Source organism: Acipenser ruthenus, chromosome 60 (genome assembly GCF_902713425.1).
Source record: "Acipenser ruthenus chromosome 60, fAciRut3.2 maternal haplotype, whole genome shotgun sequence".
NCBI lineage: Eukaryota > Metazoa > Chordata > Actinopteri > Acipenseriformes > Acipenseridae > Acipenser > Acipenser ruthenus.
In genome coordinates, this window is record NC_081248.1 from 3986920 (window position 1) to 4013439 (window position 26520).

At 43.8% G+C, this 26520-nt stretch overlaps 1 protein-coding gene across 2 annotated transcripts in view; it reads right to left on the minus strand.

Moving 5' to 3' along the window:
• LOC117410083 (epsin-1) overlaps nt 1–25454 on the minus strand; it is a 31485-nt gene extending 6031 nt beyond the window's left edge. The window contains exons 1-6 of one of the 2 annotated variants that reach the window (XM_059018464.1): nt 25238–25454; nt 7477–8009; nt 5793–5951; nt 4800–5034; nt 2160–2344; nt 1653–1733 (exon numbers count right to left, since the gene is read on the minus strand). In XM_059018464.1, the coding sequence (XP_058874447.1) occupies nt 1653–1733; nt 2160–2344; nt 4800–5034; nt 5793–5951; nt 7477–7545 (729 nt within the window). In that variant the 5' untranslated portion in view covers nt 7546–8009; nt 25238–25454. The remainder of the gene's footprint in view (nt 1–1652; nt 1734–2159; nt 2345–4799; nt 5035–5792; nt 5952–7476; nt 8010–25237) is intronic. The other variant, XM_059018465.1, reaches the window with a different exon arrangement.
• Nucleotides 25455–26520: the final 1066 nt, after the last annotated feature.

Below are 26520 nucleotides of genomic sequence, written 5' to 3' on the forward strand. Positions count from 1 at the left end.
AGGGAGGGGAGAGGAGAAAGGAGGGAGGAGAGAGGGAGGAGGGAGTAGGAAGAGAAGAGATAGGAGAGGGAGGTGAGAGGGGAGAGGGGAGAGAGGGAGGAGGGAGTGAAGAGATAGGAGAGAGAGGGAGGAGAGAGGAGAGGGGAGAGGTGGGAGGAGGGAGGAGAGAGGGGAGAAGGGAGGAGAGAGGAGAGAGGTGGGAGGAGGGAGGAGAGAGGTGGGAGGAGGGAGGAGAGAGGTGGGAGGAAGGAGGAGAGAGAGGGGAGAGGAGATTGGAGAGAGACGCACATTAAGACCACAGCCTTTGTTTTCAGTAACGTGTTTTCAGAACAAAAGCGTTTTAAACAAATAATGAGTAATAAATCAATCCAGAAAATGTACAAAAAAGAGAATAAAGAGAAAGAGAGGGGGTTGAGAAAGATGGGATAGAGAAAGATGGGATAGAGAAAGAGAGGGGGTAGAGAAAGATGGGATAGAGAAAGAGAGGGGGTAGAGAAAGATGGGATAGAGAAAGAGAGGGGGTAGAGAAAGATGGGATAGAGAAAGAGAGAGGGTTAGAAAGGGACAGAGAAAGACGGGGATAAAGAAGGAGAAAGGGTTGGGAGAGAGAGAGGGATAGATAGAGGAAGAGAGGGTTAGGGGAGAGAGGGAGAGAGGGATTTGAGAAAGAGGGGGATAGAGAGAGGGAGAGATGGCTAGGAAGGGACAGGGGGGATAGAGGGTTAGGGAGGGACAGAGAGAGGGGGACAGAGGCAAGGAGAGAGATAGAGGGACAGAGAGAACGTGGGGTGATTACACCCAACGCCCACATGTTGCTCAGCGCTGGTCGATACTCGATTCTGATTGGTTCATTTTGGAGCATGGAAATATGAGGAGAGGCTTCTGATTGGTTGAACTGTTAGTGCTCATTTGTTTAATTAATTAGAGAGAGAAAAACGACAGAGAGAGAGAGAGAGAGAGAGAGAGAGAGAGAGAGAGAGAGAGAGAGATGGGGGGTAACCCATCACCTTTGAACCCTTCCATCTACCAATACAGAGCTGAGAACAAAACCAGAGTTCCCAGTTTGTCTGCAAACCATCTCCACCGTGCCCGAATATCACCCAGCACTCCCAATTAATACCCAAGAGCGTGTCTCTCTCATTGACTGCTGTTCTGAAAAGACTCCCAACAGAAAAGCTGTGTTTCTGTGCTCCTGCGAGTCTCTGTATGAAATCCCTCCTGTCCTCTTCACTGGTTTTTCTCTTCAATCGTTCCAGTGTGGAGAATCCTAGCTGCCAGACACACTTTCTCTGTATAAAAATCTCCTCACTTCAGAAACAAATCCTATCAGGAGTCTTTTCAGAAGCAGCAACTAGCAACCTGTACAGGGTTTGAACCATTCAGAGGCACAATCAGAAAAAAAAAAAAACCTACAACTCCCATCATGCCTGCTCAGCGGCAGCACCAGCGAAGGATGCTGGGAGTTGTAGTCTTTCACATAGGGCGGCTGGGAATGGCATTGACCGCACCCTCCTCCCTTCGATTGAGCCAGCACTGAAACAGTGTTTCAGTGGAGTCTCTGTTTGCATCGACAGTTTCCATTCTTTTTCTCTCTCCTCCTCCCCCTCTCCCTGCATCCCCCCTCCCTCCCTCCGTGACCCCTGACCCCTGACCTTGTCATGCTCCTCGCGACTCAAACTGAGAGCCACTCGCAACTGCAGCTCATCGTCCGTCCGAGGGGGCGGAGCCGACAACTAGGGAGAGAGAGAGCGTGAGAGAGTGAGAGGAGGAGGAGAGGAGAGAGGGAGTGAGAGGAGGAGAGGAGAGAGGGAGTGAGAGGAGGAGAGGAGAGAGGGAGTGAGAGGAGGAGAGAGAGGAGAGAGGCAGTGAGAGGAGAGGAGAGAGGCGAGAAGAGAGGGAGTAGGGCGTGAAAGGCGGAGAGGAGAGAGAGTGAGAGGAGAGAGAGAGCGTGAGGAGAGTGGAGAGACAAGAGGAGAGAGGGGAGAGACGAAAGGAGAGGAGAAAACACATTTATAAAATAATACATACATACATACATACATAAATAAATAAATGATCGCTGGTCTCCTGAGTGCAGCATGTAAAACAATGTTTAAAACAACGACCACATAGAGATAATTCAAATCCAGCACCCAGCTCTCCTCTCCTCTCCTCATTACCTGTTCTGCCTCCTCTTTGCTCATGGCCAGTGCTAGTTGAAGCTGCAGATCTTCCTCTCCGCTGCTCTGAGGCCACGCCTGCTCTGGGTCTCCGGGCACGCCCCCGGCCACGCCCCCTCCTCCAGACACGCCCCCTGCCAACGGGGCACTCGCGCTGACTCCGGACAGCGTCGGCGCAGAGGATGCTGGGAAAATAAACAAGAAAATGTTTTCAAAAAAGCGATCCAAAAACACTTAACTTAGTAATAGAGGGACGTTTAAAAACTGCTTCAGCAAAACGGAAAAATCACAGAAATTTTCTTTCAAATTCACAGCAGCGTCACGGGTAAAGTATCGTATTTCACGGAATGTGTACGGAACTATTTTATAAATTATTTGTACAGATTATTATTTTTTTTTAAACATCAAATATAGAGATAAATGCACTGACATCAAAATCAACATCAAAGTTACTCAAGCACTTTACAATAGCTTGTGAAACGGTGTTGTAATTAACAGCCTGTAGGTAAAGTGGATCTGCAAGGGCAGCTTTCAGTTCTAGTACGTGAGATGCATGTTCACCATTTAGGTCTTGCAAAACAAATATGTGTAACCCATACTGATCTTGTGTATCAGTCGACTCGTCAGTGTGACCACTGAAAAGCATAATCTCCTGCTTGTGATACTCGGCAACTTTAGCTAAGTATTCACGTCTCATCTGGGCTAATGAAGGAATCGCTCCACCATGTGCTACACTATGAAGAATTTACATAAGAAAGTTTACAAACGAGAGGAGGCCATTCAGCCCATCTTGCTCGTTTGGTTGTTAGTAGCTTATTGATCCCAGAATCTCATCAAGCAGCTTCTTGAAGGATCCCAGGGTGTCGGCTTCAACAACATTACTGGGGAGTTGGACGTAACCTTTGGTGGTCCAATATTTCAAGAGGGATATTTGTGCAAACAAACGCCTCTGTCAGGTCAAAACTGAATGTGTTCCGTGCTTCACAGTTTTCAGTGGACTTTTGGAACATGGAAGTCACCGGTTTTTATTTCTGTGCAAGTAAAGCAGTCGCAGTACTGCTCTGGATTTCCACCTCTCTCTTTCGGTGAATACTTGAATCTAAATGCCTGTCAACCGCTGATTCTCATGTGTGATCTACAGCAGGGGTTTTCAACCAGGGGCACTTCTAAGGGTCATAGGGGGTGCACAGGAGAAATGCACAAATAAAATGAAAGTAAAAGAAAATAATGATCTTGAATTTTTTTTAACGGTATTATATGTTCTCTAAAACATGGTGTTTTTTTTAATTTTTAATTTTTTTTTATTTATACGCAGGCAATAAAAATGTGCATTATAAATATCATATGGGAGATACTGAAATTGAAGAAGGAATCTATGAAAAAGACCTAGGAGTTTATGTTGACTCAGAAATGTCTTCATCTAGACAATGTGGGGAAGCTATAAAAAAGGCCAACAAGATGCTCGGATATATTGTGAGAAGTGCTGAATTTAAATCAAGGGAAGTAATGTTAAAACTTTACAATGCATTAGTAAGACCTCGCCTAGAATATTGTGTTCAGTTCTGGTCACCTCGTTACAAAAAGGATATTGCTGATCTAGAAAGAGTGCAAAGAAGAGCAACCAGAATTATCCCGGGTTTAAAAGGCATGTCGTATGCAGACAGGCTAAAAGAATTGAATCTGTTCAGTCTTGAACAAAGAAGACTACGCGGCGATCTGATTCAAGCATTCAAAAAACAACCAAAACGAGCAAGATGGGCTGAATGGCCTCCTCTCGTTTGGAAACTTTCTTATGTTCTTATATTCTTATGTTCTTCTTATGTTCTTAATCTTTGTTTAGCAGCTCAACGTGAACCGCTAATGAAAAAAAAAAACCACAGAATCTATCACGTCCACATTTTCCACCTGCACGCATGTGCGATTTCGATAGCGTGGATATCCACTCTGATATTTAAGTGAAGCAGGCGTCTGGTGATTGTGCCTGGAGAGCGCTCTGTGCTGCTCATGATCCTTGCTGTTTTCAAACTATGAAAAGTGTTAAAGACAAGTTTGGAATACTGTGGGATTTGAAACAAATGCAATAACTTATAAAAACTATCTGAGCTCCGAACATGAATCAGAGCTCAATGGAAACGACCTTTTCCAAGATATTGCAAGCATATGCAGTTTGTTTCCAAAGAAAATGACAGCTTTTGAAGTCCTCTCCTTTATACACAAATAAACAAATTAAAAAGAGATCTATCCTAACCTTTGGATGGCTCTGAGAATTGCTGTAACACTCCCAGGAACGGTAGCTTCTGCAGAGAGGAGCTTTTCACAGCTGGTAAAAACATTCTTGCGCTCATCTATGGCTCAGGACTGTTTGTCTGGATTGGCAATTCTAAGCATCAATCATGATTTAGGAAGACAACTGTCACACGATGACGTGACTGATGACTCTGACACCCAAAAAGTGCCGGAGACAACGCTTTTAATGAAAGCAAGGCACTGTTTATGTGTTTTATCATTATTTACTCCCAATACCGTTCACCTTATTTAACGTGGATTAGTATGTGCTGTGTGTGGTATGTTTTCCTGCTTAGGGCCCCCAATGGGCTACCCCTACCCCCACCCCCCTTCCACCCCTCTCCCCTCTCTCACCCATCTTCTCCTTGGTTTTCAGGGCGTGCACTCTCTCCTCTTTCAGCCTCTCCTCGTCCTTCAGCAACGTTACGAGTTGCTTTGCTTTCTCGCGCACGTTCACACCCTGGTCCTTCCCGTCCCGGTCGATGTACTGGAAGTCCTTCAGCGTCTGCACCGCGTAGATATTCTCCCTGCACTGTTGAGCCACGCGCTCCGACCCGGTCTTAATGAGGTACTCCATCAGAGTCATCGCCTGGGAGTCGAAACCAAAGAGAAGAGTCAATATAATACATACTGATCAATACTAACATTGACAAGTTAACAGAACTCCCCCATTCCCAGTATAGACAGTTTAAGCCCTCCCTCCCTCTATACAGAACATATCACACATGCTCCCCTCCCTCCATCTCTCATCCATCCAATTCTCTCCCCCAACCCCTCCTCTCATCTTCTATTGATTATTATTATTTATTATTATTTATTTCTTAGCAGACGCCCTTATCCAGGGCGACTTACAATTGTTACAAGATATCACATTATTTTTGCATACAATTCCCCATTTATACAGTTGGGTTTTTACTGGAGCAATCTAGGTAAAGTACCTTGCTCAAGGGTACAGCAGCAGTGTCCCCCACCTGGGATTGAACCCACGACCCTCCGGTCAAGAGTCCAGAGCCCTAACCACTACTCCACATTATTATTATTATTATTATTAGTATTATTATTAGTATTATTATTATTATTATTATTATTAATGAGTCATTCAGCAGATGCTTTCATCCAAAGTGACTTCGAGACCAGGGGGTAACTAAGCTTCACCAACAACTGTTGCTGCTGCAGAGTCACTTACAATAGGATCTCGTTTGTTTTACATCTCATCTGAAGGACGGAGCACAAGGGGGTTCAGTGACTTGCTCAGGGTCACACCCAGCGAGTCGGTGGCTGAGCTGGGATTTGAACCTCCTGGTATCAAGACCCTTTCTCTAATCGCTGGACCTGCAAGCCTCTCACCTTGTACACGTGTCTCCAGTTTTTGCCATGGTCGTTCAGTCTCTTCCACACCATGCTCATGATCTCGGAGAAGGCCACCACGTTGTAGGTGAGGTCAGCGATCTCGGACATGAGAGAGCTGGACGGACCCCATGGGTCATTCGAGGTGGCTTCACGGACCTGAGAGGAGGGAGGAGAGGGGAGAGAGGAAGGGAGAGGAGCGAAACGGGCTGTTATTTTGTAAATATATTTAGGAATCTCTTTATAATCCACATATTTAACTGATTATATTGACTTAATAAAGTTCAATTAGTTCTTTTGAAGAGGAAAAAAGAAGATTTTAAAAATATGACTTGACAAAGATATCCCGTTTAAGGATAGCTGTTGTTTTTTCTAGAGTTGTTTTTTGTTTGGGTGATTAAAAAAGAGCGCAATGAGAGTTGTAGTTGTATGTATGATACAGCTGGATTTAGTTTTATATTAATATAATAAAGGTCAAGGATTTGGTAGAATTGTGTTTTTGAGAGTGTGTGTGTTAAGTGTAAATATAAATCACACTGCCTTACAAAATCACAGGATTAATACAATCACACTGCCTTATAGAATCACAGGATTAATACAATCACACTGCCTTATAGAATCACAGGATTAATACAATCACACTGCCTTATAGAATCACAGGATTAATACAATCACACTGCCTTATAGAATCACAGGATTAATACAATCACACTGCCTTGCAGAATCACAGGATTAATACAATCACACTGCCTTACAGAATCACAGGATTAATCCAATCACACTGCCTTACAGAATCACAGGATTAATCCAATCACACTGCCTTACAGAATCACAGGATTAATACAATCACACTGCCTTACAGAATCACAGGATTAATACAATCACACTGCCTTACAGAATCACAGGATTAATACAATCACACTGCCTTGCAGAATCACAGGATTAATACAATCACACTGCTTTATAGAATCACAGGATTAATACAATCACACTGCTTTATAGAATCACAGGATTAATACAATCACACTGCCTTACAGAATCACTGGATTAATACAATCACACTGCCTTGCAGAATCACAGGATTAATACAATCACACTGCTTTATAGAATCACAGGATTAATACAATCACACTGCTTTATAGAATCACAGGATTAATACAATCACACTGCCTTACAGAATCACTGGATTAATACAATCACACTGCCTTGCAGAATCACAGGATTAATACAATCACACTGCTTTATAGAATCACAGGATTAATCCAATCACACTGCTTTATAGAATCACAGGATTAATCCAATCACACTGCCTTACAGAATCACAGGATTAATCCAATCACACTGCTTTACAGAATCACAGGATTAATCCAATCACACTGCTTTACAGAATCACAGGATTAAGACAATCACACTGCCTTACAGAATCACAGGATTAATACAATCACACTGCCTGTATAGTGTGCGTCTTACAGCCTTTTTTAAATCACCTGGGGGGGGGGCTGCTGCTTCTGAAAAGGCTCCTAATAGAAGCATGGAGGGTGCAGTTTCAGAAAACACCACTAGGGGGGTGCAGCTGGGATTCCTGTACCCTCTGCCACTGGGAGATTGTGAAACACAGTTCAACACCACTACTCCCAGTTCAATCCAAGTATTCCCAGTCCCTCCCAGTGTTCCCAGTCCTCACCTTGATCTCTGCCTCAGAGTAGTTGTGGACGATGTTCTTGACCTGCCGTCGCAGCGAGGAGGTCGACATGGCAACGAGGAGTGGGGGGGAGCGAGGGGGGTTACACACACACAGAGGAGTGAGAGAGAGGGGGTGACTGTCTGTCTGAGCGTCTCTGTGTCTCTGTGTGTGTCTGTCTATCTGTGTGTGTGTGTGTCTCTCTCTGTGTAAATAAATATATTAAAATACTTTCTTCTTCAGTTAGTATCTATGGCTAATGTTGGTCCTTTCTGAAGATTTCCTTTCTTCTCCGTTCTGTTTTAGTTTCCTTCTCTTCTCTCAGTTTCTCGTGTGTTCCCCTTGTATTCCCTCTCTCGCTCCCTCTCGTTCCACCTGTACTGCGGGCCGTTCCTCTTGTTCTCTTCGCTCTGTCGTTCTCTCCACAGCGGTCAGCCTGGTTTGTGACTCGCACTTGATTTATCGGAGGGCTGTTTCGCTCTTTCTTTTTCTCACGATATTTGAGTGGCACCCTGGAGACATCGAGTCAGAGAGACCTGAAGAGAGAGAGAGAGAGAGGAGAGAGGAGAGGTTTGTAGTTTGTGATACAAGACCAAAGCATAAAGAACTACAGCTCTCAGCATCCCTCACCATTGCTGCAGGCACAGAGGCATGCTGGGAGCTGTAGTCATAGCCAGGGCTGTACCGATTCACTGTGTATCAATGTATAATACAGGTCTGTATCGTTTGTGATTAAGAGGCAAGAGAATGGATTTTGAAGATGGTCAGCGCTCCTTTAAAGGGAGGGACCAGTGATCATGTTAATAACGCTAATAAGAGGTGAGAGAATGGATTTTAAAGATGGTCAGCGCTCCTTTAAAGGGAGGGACCAGTGATCATGTTAATAAAGCTAATAAGAGGTGAGTTAATGGATTTTAAAGATGGTCAGCGCTCCTTTAAAGGGAGGGACCAGTGATCATGTTAATAAAGCTAATAAGAGGTGAGAGAATGGATTTTAAAGATGGTCAGCGCTCCTTTAAAGGGAGGGGCCGGTGATCATGTTAATAACGCTAAGAAGAGGTGAGAGAATGGATTTTAAAGATGGTCAGCGCTCCTTTAAAGGGAGGGACCAGTGATCATGTTAATAAAGCTAATAAGAGGTGAGAGAATGGATTTTAAAGATGGTCAGCGCTCCTTTAAAGGGAGGGACCAGTGATCATGTTAATAACGCTAATAAGAGGTGAGAGAATGGATTTTAAAGATGGTCAGCGCTCCTTTAAAGGGAGGGACCAGTGATCATGTTAATAAAGCTAATAAGAGGTGAGAGAATGGATTTTAAAGATGGTCAGCGCTCCTTTAAAGGGAGGGGCCGGTGATCATGTTAATAAAGCTAATAAGAGGTGAGAGAATGGATTTTAAAGATGGTCAGCGCTCCTTTAAAGGGAGGGACCAGTGATCATGTTAATAACGCTAATAAGAGGTGAGAGAATGGATTTTAAAGATGGTCAGCGCTCCTTTAAAGGGAGGGACCAGTGATCATGTTAATAAAGCTAATAAGAGGTGAGTTAATGGATTTTAAAGATGGTCAGCGCTCCTTTAAAGGGAGGGACCAGTGATCATGTTAATAAAGCTAATAAGAGGTGAGAGAATGGATTTTAAAGATGGTCAGCACTCCTTTAAAGGGAGGGGCTGGTGATCATGTTAATAAAGCTAATAAGAGGTGAGAGAATGGATTTTAATGATGGTCAGCGCTCCTTTAAAGGGAGGGGCCGGTGATCATGTTAATAAAGCTAATAAGAGGTGAGAGAATGGATTTTAATGATGGTCAGCGCTCCTTTAAAGGGAGGGGCCGGTGATCATGTTAATAAAGCTAATAAGAGGTGAGAGAATGGATTTTAAAGATGGTCAGCGCTCCTTTAAAGGGAGGGACCAGTGGTACTGTTAATAAAGTCAATCAGAGGGAAGAGAATGGGGGCACAAAAAACGTTCTGTGAATAATACTGTGATAGAGCCCCATAACTAAAGTGTGATCAACCAATAAACCCTCCTGTTTTTGTGTTACTAGTTTGGCGTGAACGCTGAAATAATTCCAGCGCTCGTATCGTCCTGCTCACTGTGTGAATGGAGTCGCTGCTGCTGTAGAATTCAGGGAGGAATGCATTTTATTTGACCTGCCAACCGTTCACAGTTTCATTATTCTGCAGTGATTTTTTTATTTAGCTATGATGAGCGTGCTCCGAGTGTAAAGTGTCTTTTTCAACGTCGTCTGCGCGTATAGGAACACCTCCTGAGAGAACACGGCACCCGATGCATCTTTTCCACTGTACACCCGAGCCCTCACAGTGCGATTAGAGTCCGGGTTGTTTTTCCACTGCAGAGCCGAGCCGTGCTACTGACGTCACACACAACGAAAGACAGTTGATATTAATTACTGTTATTAATTAACTCAGTTTGCCAAAAGATGCGGAAACAAATGGTGTTCAAAAATAATTAGACCAACGGTACAGCTGTATCTTGTATCGCTATATTTTATAAATATGAGAGACCACTTCACCTAAGAGAACACCTCCACCTATAGGAACACCTCCTAAGAGAACACTTCACCCAAGAGAAGACCTCCTAAGAGAACACTTCACCCAAGAGAAGACCTCCTAAGAGAACACTTCACCTAAGAGAAGACCTCCTAAGAGAACACTTCACCCAAGAGAAGACCTCCTAAGAGAACACTTCACCTAAGAGAAGACCTCCTAAGAGAACACTTCCACCTACAGGAAGACCTCCTAAGAGAACACTTCACCCAAGAGAAGACCTCCTAAGAGAACACTTCACCCAAGAGAAGACCTCCTAAGAGAACACTTCACCCAAGAGAAGACCTCCTAAGAGAACACTTCCACCTATAGGAACACCTCCTAAGAGAACACTTCACCCAAGAGAACACCTCCTAAGAGAACACTTCACCCAAGAGAAGACCTCCTAAGAGAACACTTCACCTAAGAGAACACCTCCGTGTATAGGAGCACCTCCTAAGAGAACACCTCCACCTATAGGAACACCTCCTAAAAGAACACTTCACCCAAGAGAAGACCTCCTAAGAGAACACTTCACCTAAGAGAAGACCTCCTAAGAGAACACTTCACCCAAGAGAAGACCTCCTAAGAGAACACTTCACCCAAGAGAAGACCTCCTAAGAGAACACTTCACCTAAGAGAACACCTCCGTGTATAGGAGCACCTTCTAAGAGAACACCTCCACCTATAGGAACACCTCCTAAAAGAACACTTCACCCAAGAGAAGACCTCCTAAGAGAACACTTCACCTAAGAGAAGACCTCCACCTATAGGAACACCTCCTAAGAGAACACTTCCACCTATAGGAACACGTAAATTTCAAAATATCACTGTCCTGGTCACAAAAGCAAAGTCTGTGGGGAATAATAGCCATTTTCTATACTTTTGAGGCATAAGCAATTAGGAAATAACACTTACTACCCAGGAACCAAAAAAAAAAAAAAATTTGTTACACGGTGATATCACAGACATTTGCAGAGCTTTTTTGAGATGTTATAGTAATAAAATAACAAATTGGATCGCATTATTGAGGAGTTTGGTGATAAAACAAGTGATCAGGAGTTGATTTATCGGTATGCACGACTATGAAGAGGTATGTGAAAAATACAGTGAAGGGTGGGGCGGGCCTGGATATGCAGTACTGAGTGTCCTGTTGATATGCAGAGCCTTTTAAACCTGTTTTGCTGTGAAAAAAAATACTTTTAAACAGCGAGTCTAAAATAAACTGCGAGTGTGAAAATAAATTGGACCTGACGCGCCTGAGACACACTGAATAAATGGACCGATAAGGGTTAAAAGCAGAGCCTCTACAGTAGTTTTCTCGGAAATACTGCCGGTGTCACGCGCAGGGCCAAGACGACAAGCGATGATTAGAAGATTTAACACGTGGCTAAAAAACTGGTGTAGGCAAGAGGGGCGCAGGGTTATGGGGCACTGGGGAACCTTCTCAACGGGGCGAGGTCTGTACAGGTGGGACGGGCTGCACCTGAACAGGAGGGGGTCCAGTGCACTGGGGGTAGACAGTTAACAGAGTAATCAGGCAGAGCTTCGACTAGGGAACTGGGGGGGCAGGGAGGATAGAGCCAGGGGGAGCTACACTACACAGCAAAGTGCAACCAAATTGTTGCCAATGTTTATGAACTGAAATGCCTCTATTTAAATGCAAGAAGCATTAGAAATATACCTCTAGAATTAGAAGCTGTAGTCAATGTGGATAGCTATGATATTATAGGGATAACAGAATGCTGGTTAACTCCAAACGATGGAGACGAGTTTAACATGGAAGGCTGTAGGTTAATCAATATGGATTGAATGAAGTCAAATCAAATCTAAAGGTTTAACCCTTTGCGGTCCATTTATTAACTGCGCGTCAGGCACGCCAGGTCTAATTAATTTTCACACGCGCAGTTAATTTTATACGCGCTGTTTAAAAGTATTTTTTTTCACAGTCAAACAGGTTTAAATGGCCCTGCATATCAACAAAGCACACACTAGGCATCTCCAGCCCCGCCCCACCCTTTTGTTTGCTGTAGTGTTCAGCTATGTAAGAAATAAATAATAATAATAATAATAATAGTCGTACATACCGATCGATCATCTCCGGATCACTCGTTTTATCACCAAACTCCTCAATAATGCGATCCAAGTCATTATTTTATTACTATAACATCTCAAAAAAGCTCTGCAAATGTCCATGATAGTCTCAGTGCGCTGACGCACTCAGCCAGCTTGTTTACTATGAACGCCCCATTATCTGATACCTGATACCATGTATCACTATTCATGAGATACGCCTTTTTATTTTATTTTTTTTTTTCCCGACTTGTCTCGGCTCCTGTCGCTCCCACTCGGCAAATGAATGGTTTTCTCGGCTTTTTCCGGAGAAAAAACGACTAAACACCCGTTTATTGCGTTGCTATAATGATGTCGGACCCAGTCCGACAAAGGACCTGTGAGGAATAATTGCAATGTCGGACCCAGTCCGACAATGGACCGCAAAGGGTTAATAGTGGGAGTCTGTTATAGGCCCCCAGGTTCTGATGAATCACTAAATAAAAACTTATAATCATTATAAGTTGTAGGCTATGTACAGTTCTTTAAATTTAATGCTTAACATGAACTTCATGTCGGCTACATTGTAATTTTTTATCATTATTTTACTTTTCCTAAGTGTTGCCGCAGAGAAGTGAAGTCTGAATGTTTTACAGGTATACTGCACCATATATTATAAGTATTTATTTCTTAGCAGATGCCCTTATCCAGGACGACTTACAATTGTTACAAGATATCACATTATTTTTTACATACAATTACCAATTTATACAGTTGGGTTTTTTTACTGGAGCAATCTAGGTAAAGTTCCTTGCTCAAGGGTACAGCAGCAGTGTCCCCCACCTGGGATTGAACCCACGACCCTCCGGTCAAGAGTCCAGAGCCCTAACCACTACTCCACACCGCTGCCCATATATCAAGTTTGCTTATTGTTTTGAAGTTGTATTTATGTTACGTGCAATCAAATAAGGAAATGGAAAATAATGTTGTGAATCGGATTCAGGCAAGTCATATATACATGTACACGATGCATAGACCCATTGTATCCCATTGTATTCCCTTACTCCTGTTACCTGCATACTCCAGCTATGTGCATAGTGTCACACCGGTCCAGAGCCTATGCAGTTATGCGGAGTCAACTGTATTATTGTTATTATTATTATAATAGGCATGGACTTCCACATTGTGTGTTTCACTGATAGTGAAGGTTAGGTGGTACAGTATTTGCAAGATGCAATGTGTGATGCTGCAGCTGTCACTGAATAAACAAGATGTTTTTCATAAACTCATGTCTAGTTTATATAGATTCCACAGTACTGTAATGTGTTTGGAATAAATATTTTAGTAACACTCCTGTAGTATGTTAAACTTGCTTTAGGCTTGTTGCGAATGTTGTGGGATTAGTTTTTCTTTTTGTCTTTATGCTGCTTGATGAGATTCTGGGATCAATAAGCTACTAACAACCAAACGAGCAAGATGGGCCGAGTGGCCTCCTCTCGTTTGGAAACTTTCTCATGTTCTTCTTATGTTCTAATTACCCCTCGCATTCACAGGCTTTTACTTAACTGCAATGATATTAAAATAATCACATCGGGGGGAGAGGAATGGACCAAAAATGTATATAAGAGGCTGTGTGGTCCAGTGGTTAAAGAAAAGGGCTTGTAACCAGGAGGTCCCCGGTTCAAATCCCACCTCAGCCACTGACTCATTGTGTGACCCTGAGCAAGTCACTTAACCTCCTTGTGCTCCGTCTTTCGTCCATCTGCAGCTGATGCATAGTTCACACACCCTAGTCTCTGTAAGTCGCCTTGGATAAAGGCGTCTGCTAAATAAACAAATAATAATAATAATACAATCATCGATATTTAGTTGAACAATTCGATTTTGTGTGCCCAATTAATCGCTTGCTATATTTGGAGGCTTAACTGATATCCCTACTACGCTTCAACCTGTGGTAGCTTCAAATTTTCCTGATTCTTACTGTGGCTGCAAAGACAACAGGGCTAGCCAGAGTTTGGATAATGTTTGTTGGGTTGTTTTTTCTGGTGTAGTTTCCTAGTAAGTGAAGACATTGTATTCTGGGAGATGTTGGTTTTTTTTTAGTTTTTTTTTTTTATAAATTTAGTCGTTGCCAATTATTTTTACCCCGGTTTTCACCCCAATTTAGCATGCCCAATTATTATCTGTATCCCCGGCTCACCGCTCGCAACCCCCCCGCCGACTCAGGAAATGGAGGCTGGAACACACGTCCTCCGAAACGTGCTCCTGCCAAGCCGTCATTTTTCGCACTGCAGATCCACAGCAATGCTACCAGACCTATAGTGCCGGAGGACAACACAGATCTGGCGGCTCCGCTGCAGAGCCACAGGCGCCCTATCGGCCACAGGGGTCGCTGATGCGCGGTGAGCCGTGGATTCCCCTGCCGACCTAAGCCCTCCCTACCCGGGCAGCGCTCAGCCAATTGTGCGCCGCCCCCTAGGAACTCTCGGTCACGGTCAGCTGTGACATAGCCTGGATTCGAACCTGCGATCTCCAGGCTATAGGGCACTTCCTGCGAGGAGCACCTTTACTGGATGCGCCACTTGGGAGCCCCCGGGGAGATGTTGTTATTAGTGGGAGTTTTAGGGGAGGCAGATAAGCTGTGCAGCAAAATTACAATGCATATTTTTACGTTTTAAATTAAAAAATTTTCATTCGTAAAAACGGCAGGTACGCAGCTGATCTGGACCGCTGGGTGCATCCCATGATGCACTGTGAAGCACAGCGGCTTCTGGAATTGGATTCAAGAGCAATGGCGGGGAGCGAAAATGAAACTCAAGAACCTGGAATTGAGAGTCTTTTGGCACATTATACAATCACCAGTGTGGACCAACTATGCATTTCCTGTCACTGAAGAGAACGGCTTAGAAGAAACCTAACAAGTGAAATTCAAAACAAACACACTGGAAACACAACGAACAAGTCGACACATATACACCAGCATCATGCAGAGAAAACAGAACAACACGGTCAAGCGAACCAGCCTTCGACTTCCAGGACTCGCAGCTCATTTTTCCAGTTCTAACATTTAAAAACGTTATCATCTATCTAACGTTAGCTGTACATGAAGTACAGCAGCAGGACGATATTCAAAGCCCAGCTCTTCCAAAGTTAAACAAAAGTACAAACAATTTGTTTACAGCAATGAACTATTTTAATGTTTCATACGCCAAAAAAACTGTAACAAAGTTCCCAAAACAATATTAATACACAAAGCACAACTTTGTCATTTCAAAAGAGTTGTAGTCAAGTTGGGTCAGTTAAGCCAAAGACATCTGGTGACATAAAAAAGTAATTGTTCATGTTTTTAAATTATTATTATTATTATTATTATTATTATTATTATTAATAATAATAATAATAATAATAATAATAAAATATATTAACTGCTTTAAACTCAAGCAAGTGGCATATTCTTGATTGGTATATACATGTGCTTTTGTTGAAATGGGTCTATGTCTGTTGATTAAAAAAATGACTAGTTATTTTAGTCATTGAAACAGATGTGTGTGCATCGTCTCCCCTTATTCATTCAGCAGACACTTTTTCCTCTGCTTCATCAACAAATGCTGCTGCTGCTGCAGAGTCACTTCCAATAGGAGCTCGTTTGTTTGACGTCTCATCCGAAGGACGGAGCACAAGGAGGTTCAGTGACTTGCTCAGGGTCACACACAGCGAGTCAGAGCCGGGATTTGAACCTCCTGGTAACAAGTCCCTTTCTCTAACCACTGATCGAGCCTGCCAATGTTAATTCAGTTAGTAGGGTTTGATTTTGACTGTGTGTGGATCTGCTTGAATTATTGCCCAGCAACCTCGGCAGAATCATAACTAACCACTCAATATTCTACAGCAATTTGAATCCTAATGTTTTGAATATGTTATAGCTTAAAGCTTTCAGCGGGAAATAATAGGAGTTGTTTAAGCATACTACACACAACAGCCAGTAGTTCTTAGTTTGAACTCTGAGGGTGCTGGTCACCCTGGCACCAGCCCTTCTCTTAAGCACACAGTGGATTTTGGCCCTGTCTGGTTCTGGGTGTTTTCCAGCCCTGCTGTTTAGTTTTAAATGTCACTACGAGATAAACGAGAGCAACTCTTTCAAGATCACCTTAAAACAGGCTGAGCAAACAAACTGCAGCACTGACCAGAGTTCAGATACACACAGAGAGGGAGGGAGGGTTAGGGAGGGGCAGAGAAAGAGAGAGAGAGAAGAGAGAGAGAGAGACAGACACGCACACATGGCTGTTCTTTTGTGATCTCTAAAACAGTGTATCTTTGGCACTTGTTGAACTTGTCATGCCAATAAAATATTGGAGCTTGAACTTGAGACAGGGAGAGAGAGAGTGCGAGAGAGAGAAACTAATAAAGGAAACATATTCGCCTGCTATATTGATTTAAAAAGGCAACTGATTCAATTTCCTTATTCCTTAAACTCCTTGAAAGTTGCGTAGGTGGTAAAGTATTCGACATTGTAAAGTCAATGTCTTCCGAAAATAAATGTAGTGTGAAAATTGGTAACAAAAGAACAGAATTCTTCACACAGGAGCGTGGAGTGAGACAGGGCTGCAGTCTGAGCCCAACACTGTTCAACATCTATATCAACGAGCTGGCCACAGTGCTGGAGCAGTCTGCAGCCCCTGGCCTCACTCTACATGACACAGAAATTCAATTCCTGCTCTATGCAGATGACCTGGTCCTGCTGTCGCTCACAGAGCAGGGTCTTCAGCAGAGCCTGTCACTGCTAGAGCAGTACTGTCAGACCTGGGCCCTGGCAGTAAACATGAACAAGACCAGAGTCATGATATTCCAGAAGAAAGCCAGATCTCAGGGAAATAAGTACCACTTCACTCTAAGCAACACTACCCTGGAACACACCAGCAACTACACAAACCTGGGTCTGACCATCAGTGTGTCAGGGAGCTTTAACCTGGCAGTGAATGCATTAAATCAGAATGCATGCAGGGCTTTCTACACCATTAAGAGGAAGCTGTATAACATGAATCTCCCACAAGAATATGGCTAAAAATATCTGAGTGTTATTCAGCCCACTGCCCTGTATGGTAGTGAAAGCGTGGGGTCCACTCACACACCAGGAGTACACAAAGTGGGACAAACACCCAATAGAAATCCTGCATGCAGAATTCTGTAAAAATATACTAAAAGTGCAGAGAAATACAGCGGATCATGCATGCAGGGCTGAAATAGGCCGCTACCCACTGATTCTTAATATTAAAATAAAAGCACTAAAATACTGGGTTCATTTAAACCACAGCCACCCAAAATCCTCCCACCGCAAAGCCCTGACAAGCCAAGAGCTCAGCCAGCTGGTCCTGAAGCTCACTGCACTGAGAGGCACCGACATCAGCCAGCTTAGGGACAGCACTGCTAATCAGAGTCAACCACATTATATCTCACCTCAAATACTCATACCTCAGTCACTGGGACAAAGAAACTCAAACACAAAACAAGCCTGAATGCTATCGGGCCCTAATAAGAGACTTTACCAGAATACCTGCTCAGGGTGAAAGACACAAACAGAGGCAGATCCTGACTAAGTACAGACTCAGTGCCCACCACCTGGCCATCGAAACAGGACGACACAGACAGTCCTGGCTGCCCAGAGACAGGAGACCATGTGGTCACTGTGAACTGGGAGTAATCAAGGCAGAGATGCACTTTCTATTACACTGCAGTAAATACACCCAAACAAGGGACACATTCTTTAAAAAAAAATGCAATTTCTCTCTTGCAATTCCCACACATCAGCAATCCAGAGAGAGTGGCAGTCCTACTTGGGGAGGGACACACAGCCCCAGTGGCTGCCCAGTATGTGTGTACCTGTCACAGGCTGAGGGACAGGGAGGGTGGGGGAAGGGCTGGGGAGCAGCAGTTCCTCGAAGGCTGAAATGTGCGCATTTTTCACAATAACTGGCAACGACCTCCGAACTTCGTTTACTAACTTTCCAAGGTATCATAAATATCAACCTCAATCGAGATCACTTTCAGAGCATTCTTGCAAAGCATTAACATAAGTATATTCTCGTCTGTGTTGCAGCCGATTCTGATTTCCCTGTTAAAATGCACGTCACATTCGTGCTGAGCTCACTCGGGCTCCAGTGAATCTGGTACAGGGCGGGTAAAGCAGGCGTCTGGTGACTCTATAGAGAGCGCTGCTCAGTGCTGCTCATGGACTTTACAGTTCTGAACTCGTCGTGGAATTGAATACTAAATCAGTGAAACACAATCTTTTTGGATTCTTTAGAAGTATAAATACGCCTGTAAACATAAATACAAATCACAATACTGACAGTTTTTGTTTTTTTCAGAAATATCATCTGAAGCGTTTTAAAAACTGGTAAAAACGTAATCAGAATATTAGAGTCGAAAATACCCATTTAACACACTGAAGTGAACAGTAACTGAAGAAGACAATGTGCATTATTGAGTTTATTCATCATGTGACTTCACCCTCTTGTTAAATATGGCTGTAACAGGGCGAGGTGCCCTGTACATTGATTTGTTTATTTTATTTTAGAACGGGGTCCCCCTCTGCCCCTGTATTATTTTGTATTATTATTTATTTATTTATTTATTATGTATAGAAGACGGTGAAGCGCCGCAGGTTTTGTTATTGTTTATTATTGTATTTATCGATGACAGCGTAGCCGTGCGGTTTTCTTTATTTTAAAATGTGTTCTGGCAGAGGCGAGATTGGTGCTCATCCTCTGCCAGGAATAATTAATAAACTCGTGCAGAAGGTGGCCATCTCCCGAATGAATTAAGTGATTCATTTTGTTGCTAATCGGGAGATGGTCACCTGCATAGGAGCCTGCAGCTCTCCGCACTCGAGGTGGGTGTACGAGAGGAGCGTAGAGAGCGAGGAGAGCGAGAAAGAGGAAAACGAAACTTAACAAAACCACAGGAACAGTGAAGGCTACAGCCCAGCCTGACCTGTATTACATATTATACTTTGTGTTTGTGATTATTTTTGTTTACTGTTTTATTTTTTAAGTCTTTTTGTTAAAACTTTATTTATTTTCGTATGTTCCTGCTTCTGCGGTGACGTCACCGCCCAGCCACCCTGTCACAATGGCAAATTACAAGAATGCAGAATTAGCAAAGAAACAACTGGGAGGATTAATTCTGTGTTCACGTTAAAAGGGGCGCTATTTAAATTACAATGGGGTGACACACAGCACTGAACCTGTTTAGAGCAACGAGTCACTCAACACACCTTTATCAGTGTTTCATGTTTTATCCTGGTTATTATTATTATCATTTATTTCTTAGCAGACGCCCTTATCCAGGGCGACTTACAATTGTTACAAGATATCACATTATTTTTACATACAATTACCCATTTATGCAGTTGGGATTTACTGGAGCAATCTAGGCTTGCTCAAGGGTACAGCAGCAGTGTCCCCCACCTGGGATTGAACCCACGACCCTCCGGTCAAGAGTCCAGAGCCCTCTATTTAATTATTCCTTTTTATTATTTATTTTCTATTGATGTTCATAATGTTGATATTATATACTGTACTTCTAACTGCTTTGGCAATACCGTGCTAATGTTGTCATGCCAACAAAGCACCTTTGAATCTGAATTTGAGAGAGAGAGAGAGAGACACGACACACAGGCACACACAGGCATACATATGGGCAGCAGTGTGGAGTAGTGGTCAGGGCTCTGGAATCTTGACCGGAGGGTCATGGGTTCAATCCCAGGTGGAGGACACTGCTGCTGTATTGAGCAAGGTACTTTACCTAGATTGCTCCAGTAAAAACCCAACTGTATAAATGGGTAATTGTATGTAAAAATAATGTGATATCTTGTAACAATTGTATGTCGCCCTGGATAAGGGTGTCTGCTAAGAAATAAATAATAATAATAATAATAATACTACAGACCCTTAGAAATATTTTTCCCATGGTAATGCTACACATTTTCCAGTTCCCAGGGGTTGGCCATGTTTATTAATATGCTTTCCCACACCTCTGCTTCAGAACTTCTCTATCTGTTGACCTTCCTTAGTTTGATTAAACGTCATTCAAACACCAAGCTGAGAATATCGCAACAGAATCGTATTAACAGCATGAAAAGCACTATAGAAAACTGGGAACACAGTGAGCCCTGGATTCAAGACCCCCCTGTACTCAACACACACACACGCACACACAGATACACACACACACAGAGATGCACGCACACAGACACACACACACAGATGCACGCACACAGACACTGAGACCCGCACAGACAGGCACAGGCACACTGTTTAATCAGTGACTGGTACATCATTCCCTCCTAAAGCAGCCCTGTGCATCCTCCCTCGTGTAATATGAACAGCTTGTGAATCCAGTTTCCTCCCTGTGACGCTGCACTGCTGCAGGACTCTCTCAACGCACCTCCACAGGATCTCATATTAACAACATCTAATCAGAACACCACCACCAACATGTTGAAAGCTCTCTTCAGTCTTAAGATAAGCAGCAGTCTTGCTGAGGTTGTATTTAACAGCAGTCCAATATAATAAAATTCCAGAAGCTAATAAAACCATAAAACTATAAAATCAGCATTACCACCCCCCCCCCCCCCCCCCGACACACATACTGAGACACACAAGCACACGCACGGGCACACACACCCACCCCACCCCTGACACACACACACACACACACACCCAACCCCCCCCCGACACAAGCACGCACGCACACACACACACACACACACACCCAACCCCCCCCCTGACACAAGCACGCACGCACACACACACACACACACCCAACCCCCCCGACACAAGCACGCACGCACACACACACACACCCAACCCCCCCGACACAAGCACGCACGCACACACACACACACCCAACCCCCCCGACACAAGCACGCACACACACACCCACCCCACCCCTGACACACACACACACCCAACCCCCCACGACACACACACACACCCAACCCCCCACGACACACACACACACCCAACCCCCCACGACACACACACACACCCAACCCCCCACGACACACACACACACCCAACCCCCCACGACACACACACACACACCCAACCCCCCACGACACACACACACACACCCAACCCCCCCGACACACACACACACATGCACGCACACGCACACACACACCCCTCCCCCCAACACACACACACACCCACCCCCAACACAAGCACGCACGCACACACACACACACACACACAACCCCCCCCCGCACGCACGCGCACACACCCCCCACACCCCGACACGCACACACACACACTCCACCCCCCGACACACACACACACACACACACACACACACACACCCACCCCACCCCCCACGACACACATTACAAAAAAATGTAAATACCTTAAGTTCAAAAGATTGGTCTGTGCTGCCAGAGGCTCGCTTGGCAGCCATTTCTGGGTTTCTTTGTAACCAATAGAAGATCAGCTTTTCCCACAGCTAGCCAATCAGAAGTGACAGGGGTGGGTGGTAAACACTTTTTAAAATGTGTGTGTTTCGATGCTAGACTTCCACAATTCTGTTTTCAGAAACTTGCGTGGCTCTCTACAAATATACCCAGACTGTCTTTCTAGCAACAGAACCAACAGAGGAAAAATAAAGAACGGCAAATCTTGTTCTCCCGGGTGTCGGGCGATACGAAACGCACACACCTGGAGACACGCACACCCTGACAGATACAGAAACTACGGCTACTGATTTTCCATGATCGCGGAATCACGGACGGAATCGCAGAATCAGGATTGGGAATGGAATTCTGCTTTGCAACTGCACCTTTAAAAAAAAATGTGCAAACTGCTGTTATTCTCCTATAAAAAATAATGGATTGCTTTGAAAACTACACTACCGGGGCTCCCGAGTGGCGCATCCAGTAAAGGCGCTCAACGTGGAGTGCAGGATGCGCCCTATAGTCTGGAGGTCGCCGGTTCGAGTCCAGGCTATTCCACAGCCGACCGTAGACGGGAGCTCCCAGGGGGCGGCGCTCAATTGGCCGAGCGCCGCCCGGGGAGAGGGAGGGAGGGATAGGTCGGCCAGGGAGTCCTCGGCTCACTGCGCACCAGCGCCCCCTGTAGTCTGGCCAGGCGCCTGCGGGCTCGCCTGTAAGCTGCCCGAGAGCTGCGTTGTCCTCCGACGCTGTAGCTCTTGGGTGGCTGCATGGTGAGTCTGCAGTGTGAAAAAAAAGAGTCTGCAGTGTGTCCGCTTCGGAGGACAGCGTGTGTTCGTCTTTGCCCTCCAGAGTCAGCGCAGGTGTGCTGTGAGCTGAGCCTAAAAATAATTGCCGATTCCAAATTGGGAGAAAATAATAAAAATAATTGGCAACGAAGAAAAGAAAACTACACTACCCAGAAGCCCAGTGATGACTCGTGTATAAAACGTTTTGGTATGTTTATTTGGATCATTGGATAACGAGAATACAGGTGGTTTTGTGGGCGTTACGCTGATGGCTGTTTGTCTCTGTTGCGGCGCTGCGTGTGCTGTGTGACTTGAGTTGTTTTGTGAGTTCTATTCTGTGGAATAATTTTGGAGTTGTACATACAGAAAAGTATTAAAAAAAAAAAACATTATCAACCCCCCCCCACCCCCCCCCCCACCCGATTAAAATAAACTTGATTTATTTAGTTATTATCTCAAATCCGTTACTCCGTCACCTGCTCAACACAAGGAGACGGCACAGTGGCTGAGGTGACACCTTTAATTTTATAACTTCTCATTCTAATTTATCATTAACTCCTTAATAATACTACGTACTCTGAGTGATTTTTACTCGTGTTGCTATAACATGGCTCTCTCTACTCTAGCTATTGTAGTAAGAACAGAAAATGATGACAATTGTAGATTCAACAATGAACGGACCAATAAATACTTATTTATTTTACCAACTGTACCGAACGCAAAAGCCAATGTGTTTATTCTGCAATGGATGTGTGTCAGTAGTTAAGGAATACAATATGAAAAGAGCTTTTGAAACCAAACAAGGAGCTTTTATAAATACGTATCCAGAGGGCACAGTAGATAGAAGCTCAGAAGTAGAGGCGCTGATCTCTTCTTAACAGTTATACTATTAATGTGTCACGTACATTTTAAAATGTTTGTAATGATACTCTGTTAAATTCTCACACTGTTCTATTACTAAAGTACTAGTCATATGGTAGAATGTGTAAGTCTTGTTCAATATATGAACATTAAGTTATGTGATGTTTATTATTACTTAAAAATGCGCAGAGTAAAATACTCTGGCCCGCCTACTCCTACTTTTTTTCCAATCTGGCCCACTTAAATTTAAAAACTAGTTTTAGAGCTCTGCTCTAAGTAAGGCACCTCTGTCTGTCCAGGGTATACGAGAAACACACGCAAGCAGTTTCACAGCATAAACCAGTCTGCGTTGTTGAAGATGAAACTACAGGATGGGAGAGGTAAGTGTCCTGAACATTGTATTTAATTTGTAACTTTATGAAAATGGTATATTTTTGTAATAATGCCCCTCGTTTTCGACTAGTCTGTATATTGTAATGCCAGCAATAGGCTGTTTTTTCAAAACACCTTTATTTGTTGACTGACCTCTCAGGGACTTAAATAAAAAAAAATAATATAATAGATTTTTTAATGTAAAAATGTTATTTACGTTCAAATTACGTTGGAAAAAACGGAATTGGTCATTTTGAAAAACGGAATTTGCCATTCCCAAAATGGAAAATCAGGAGCCCTAAAATACACCCACACACACAGATACACTCACGGACACAAACTGACACACACACTGAAACATACACACTGACACACGCACTCACTGAGACACAGACACACACACATACACACTGATACACACACTGATAGTCACCGAGACAGACACAAATACACACACACTGACACACACACTCACTGAGACACAGAGACAGAATCACGGACACACTGACACACACACACACAGATAGAGACACAGACACACACTCACCGAGACAGACAGATACATACACTGACACACACACACACACTGACACACTCACTGATACAGTCACCGAGACAGACACAAATACATACACACTGACACACACACACACACTGTGACACAGATACATACACTCTGACACACACACACACCGAGACAGACACACAGATACACCAACTGACACACACTGAGACAGACATACACCCACAAATACACCAACTGACTGACACACAATGAGACACACACACACACACACTGAGACAAACAAACATACACACACACACATTAACTGACACACAGACACTGAGATTCACAGTTCAAACAGACACATGAACCGCTGCTGAAAACAGCCACCAGTTTAAAAACACGAATTTGCAATTTGACAGGAACAGCGCGCCTGCGCGTTTAAAAATCTAAATGAACGCGTCAGACAGCAGAGATGGGGCATTACTATTATTATTAATTTCTTAGCTGACGCCCTTATCCAGGGCGACTTACAATTGTTACAAGATATCACATTATTTTTACATACAATTCCCCATTTATACAGTTGGGTTTTTACTGGAGCAATCTAGGTAAAGTACCTTGCTCAAGGGTACAGCAGCAGTGTCCCCCACCTGGGATTGAACCCACGACCCTCCGGTCAAGAGTCCAGAGCCCTGACCACTACTCCACACTGCTGTGAGTAATGTAACAAGAAGAATCACCATCATAACCAGAGTAATAGTCATAGTCATAATCGCCACTAATATTGCGTACGGTATCTGGGTTTGCAGTCGTCATATTATTATTATTATATTATTATTATCATACCAACCCATTGAGAAGTAAAGGTCTGGCGGGTTCTGTGACTAGAATACTGTAACTAAGCTGGCATTTGTATTCAATAACCCTGTGCAGGGCAGGGCAGGGTACAGTATGGAGATCATCAATACACCGGAGGAGAGTGTGTGTCAATATTTCAAATTTGTTTGGATCACTCGCTAAGCGATCTGTTAGAAAATACGCGCAACTCTCTCGCCGTACTGTCTGCGCGAATACTGGCAATCAATCGAGGTACAGTCACTGTAATAATACTAATAATAATAATAATAATAATAATAATAATATCGATATTAATGAGAGACGGACGTGTTGGGTTCTGCCTCCCGGCGCGACTCACCATCCCTCCCGGCTCTCAGCTGCACCGGGCCGCCATCTCCCCGCTGGATGAACAGATCAAGCCGATATTTGGGTGTTTTTTAAGTTTTTTTTTTCCACCGAGTTTAATTCTGATGTATCCCGAGATTTCTCGTCTCTCAAATTCTGACCCTTTCCTCCAGAAACACTGTGAAACAGGAACAAGATGGCACCCCGTTTCCGCTTCCGGGATCGTCATGTCAGGATTATTAATAAGGTGGGCGGGACTAACCGGAAAGGGCGCGCCGGGTAATATTAATCAGAGGTGACGTCACACAGTCCGCTCGGGTTATTGGCTGTGAAAGGACGCCACGGGCATGTCGTTTATTTTCAGTGTTGTTCTTTGTAAGCTGTTAATTTATTGCTTTAGCTTCTAAGTTATTTTTTTAGTTTCTTCACGTTGCGTCCAGATTTTACAGGGTTGGAAATAAGACTCCTGTTCCACAGCAGTTTGATCCATTCCTGGTTTCACTATGAGTTTGATAATAAGAAACACCTGAACTTGTTACCTATACACACTGTGGCTAATCAAACTGGTTAAAACATGGAATGGGTGACACTGCTGTCTTATTCCCAGCCCTCCTGTTGGAAGGTGTGTTAGTTTATAATACCACGTCACTGATCCATTACACTTCAATCACACATTGAACCCACATCACTGATCCATTACACTTCAATCACACATTGAACCCGCATCACTGATCCATTACACTTCAATCACACATTGAACCCGCATCACTGATCCATTACACTTCAATCACACACTGAACCCACATCACTGATCCATTACACTTCAATCACACACTGAACCCACATCACTGATCCATTACACTTCAATCACACATTGAACTTGCATCACTGATCCATTACACTTCAATCACACATTGAACCCGCATCACTGATCCATTACACTTCAATCACACATTGAACCTGCATCACTGATCCATTACACTTCAATCACACACTGAACCCGCGTCACTGATCCATTACACTTCAATCACACACTGACCCATCACTGATCCATTACACTTCAATCACACATTGAACCCACATCACTGATCCATTACACTTCAATCACACATTGAACCTGCATCACTGATCCATTACACTTCAATCACACACTGAACCCACGTCACTGATCCATTACACTTCAATCACACACTGAACCCGCATCACTGATCCATTACACTTCAATCACACATTGAACCCACATCACTGATCCATTACACTTCAATCACACACTGAACCCGCGTCACTGATCCATTA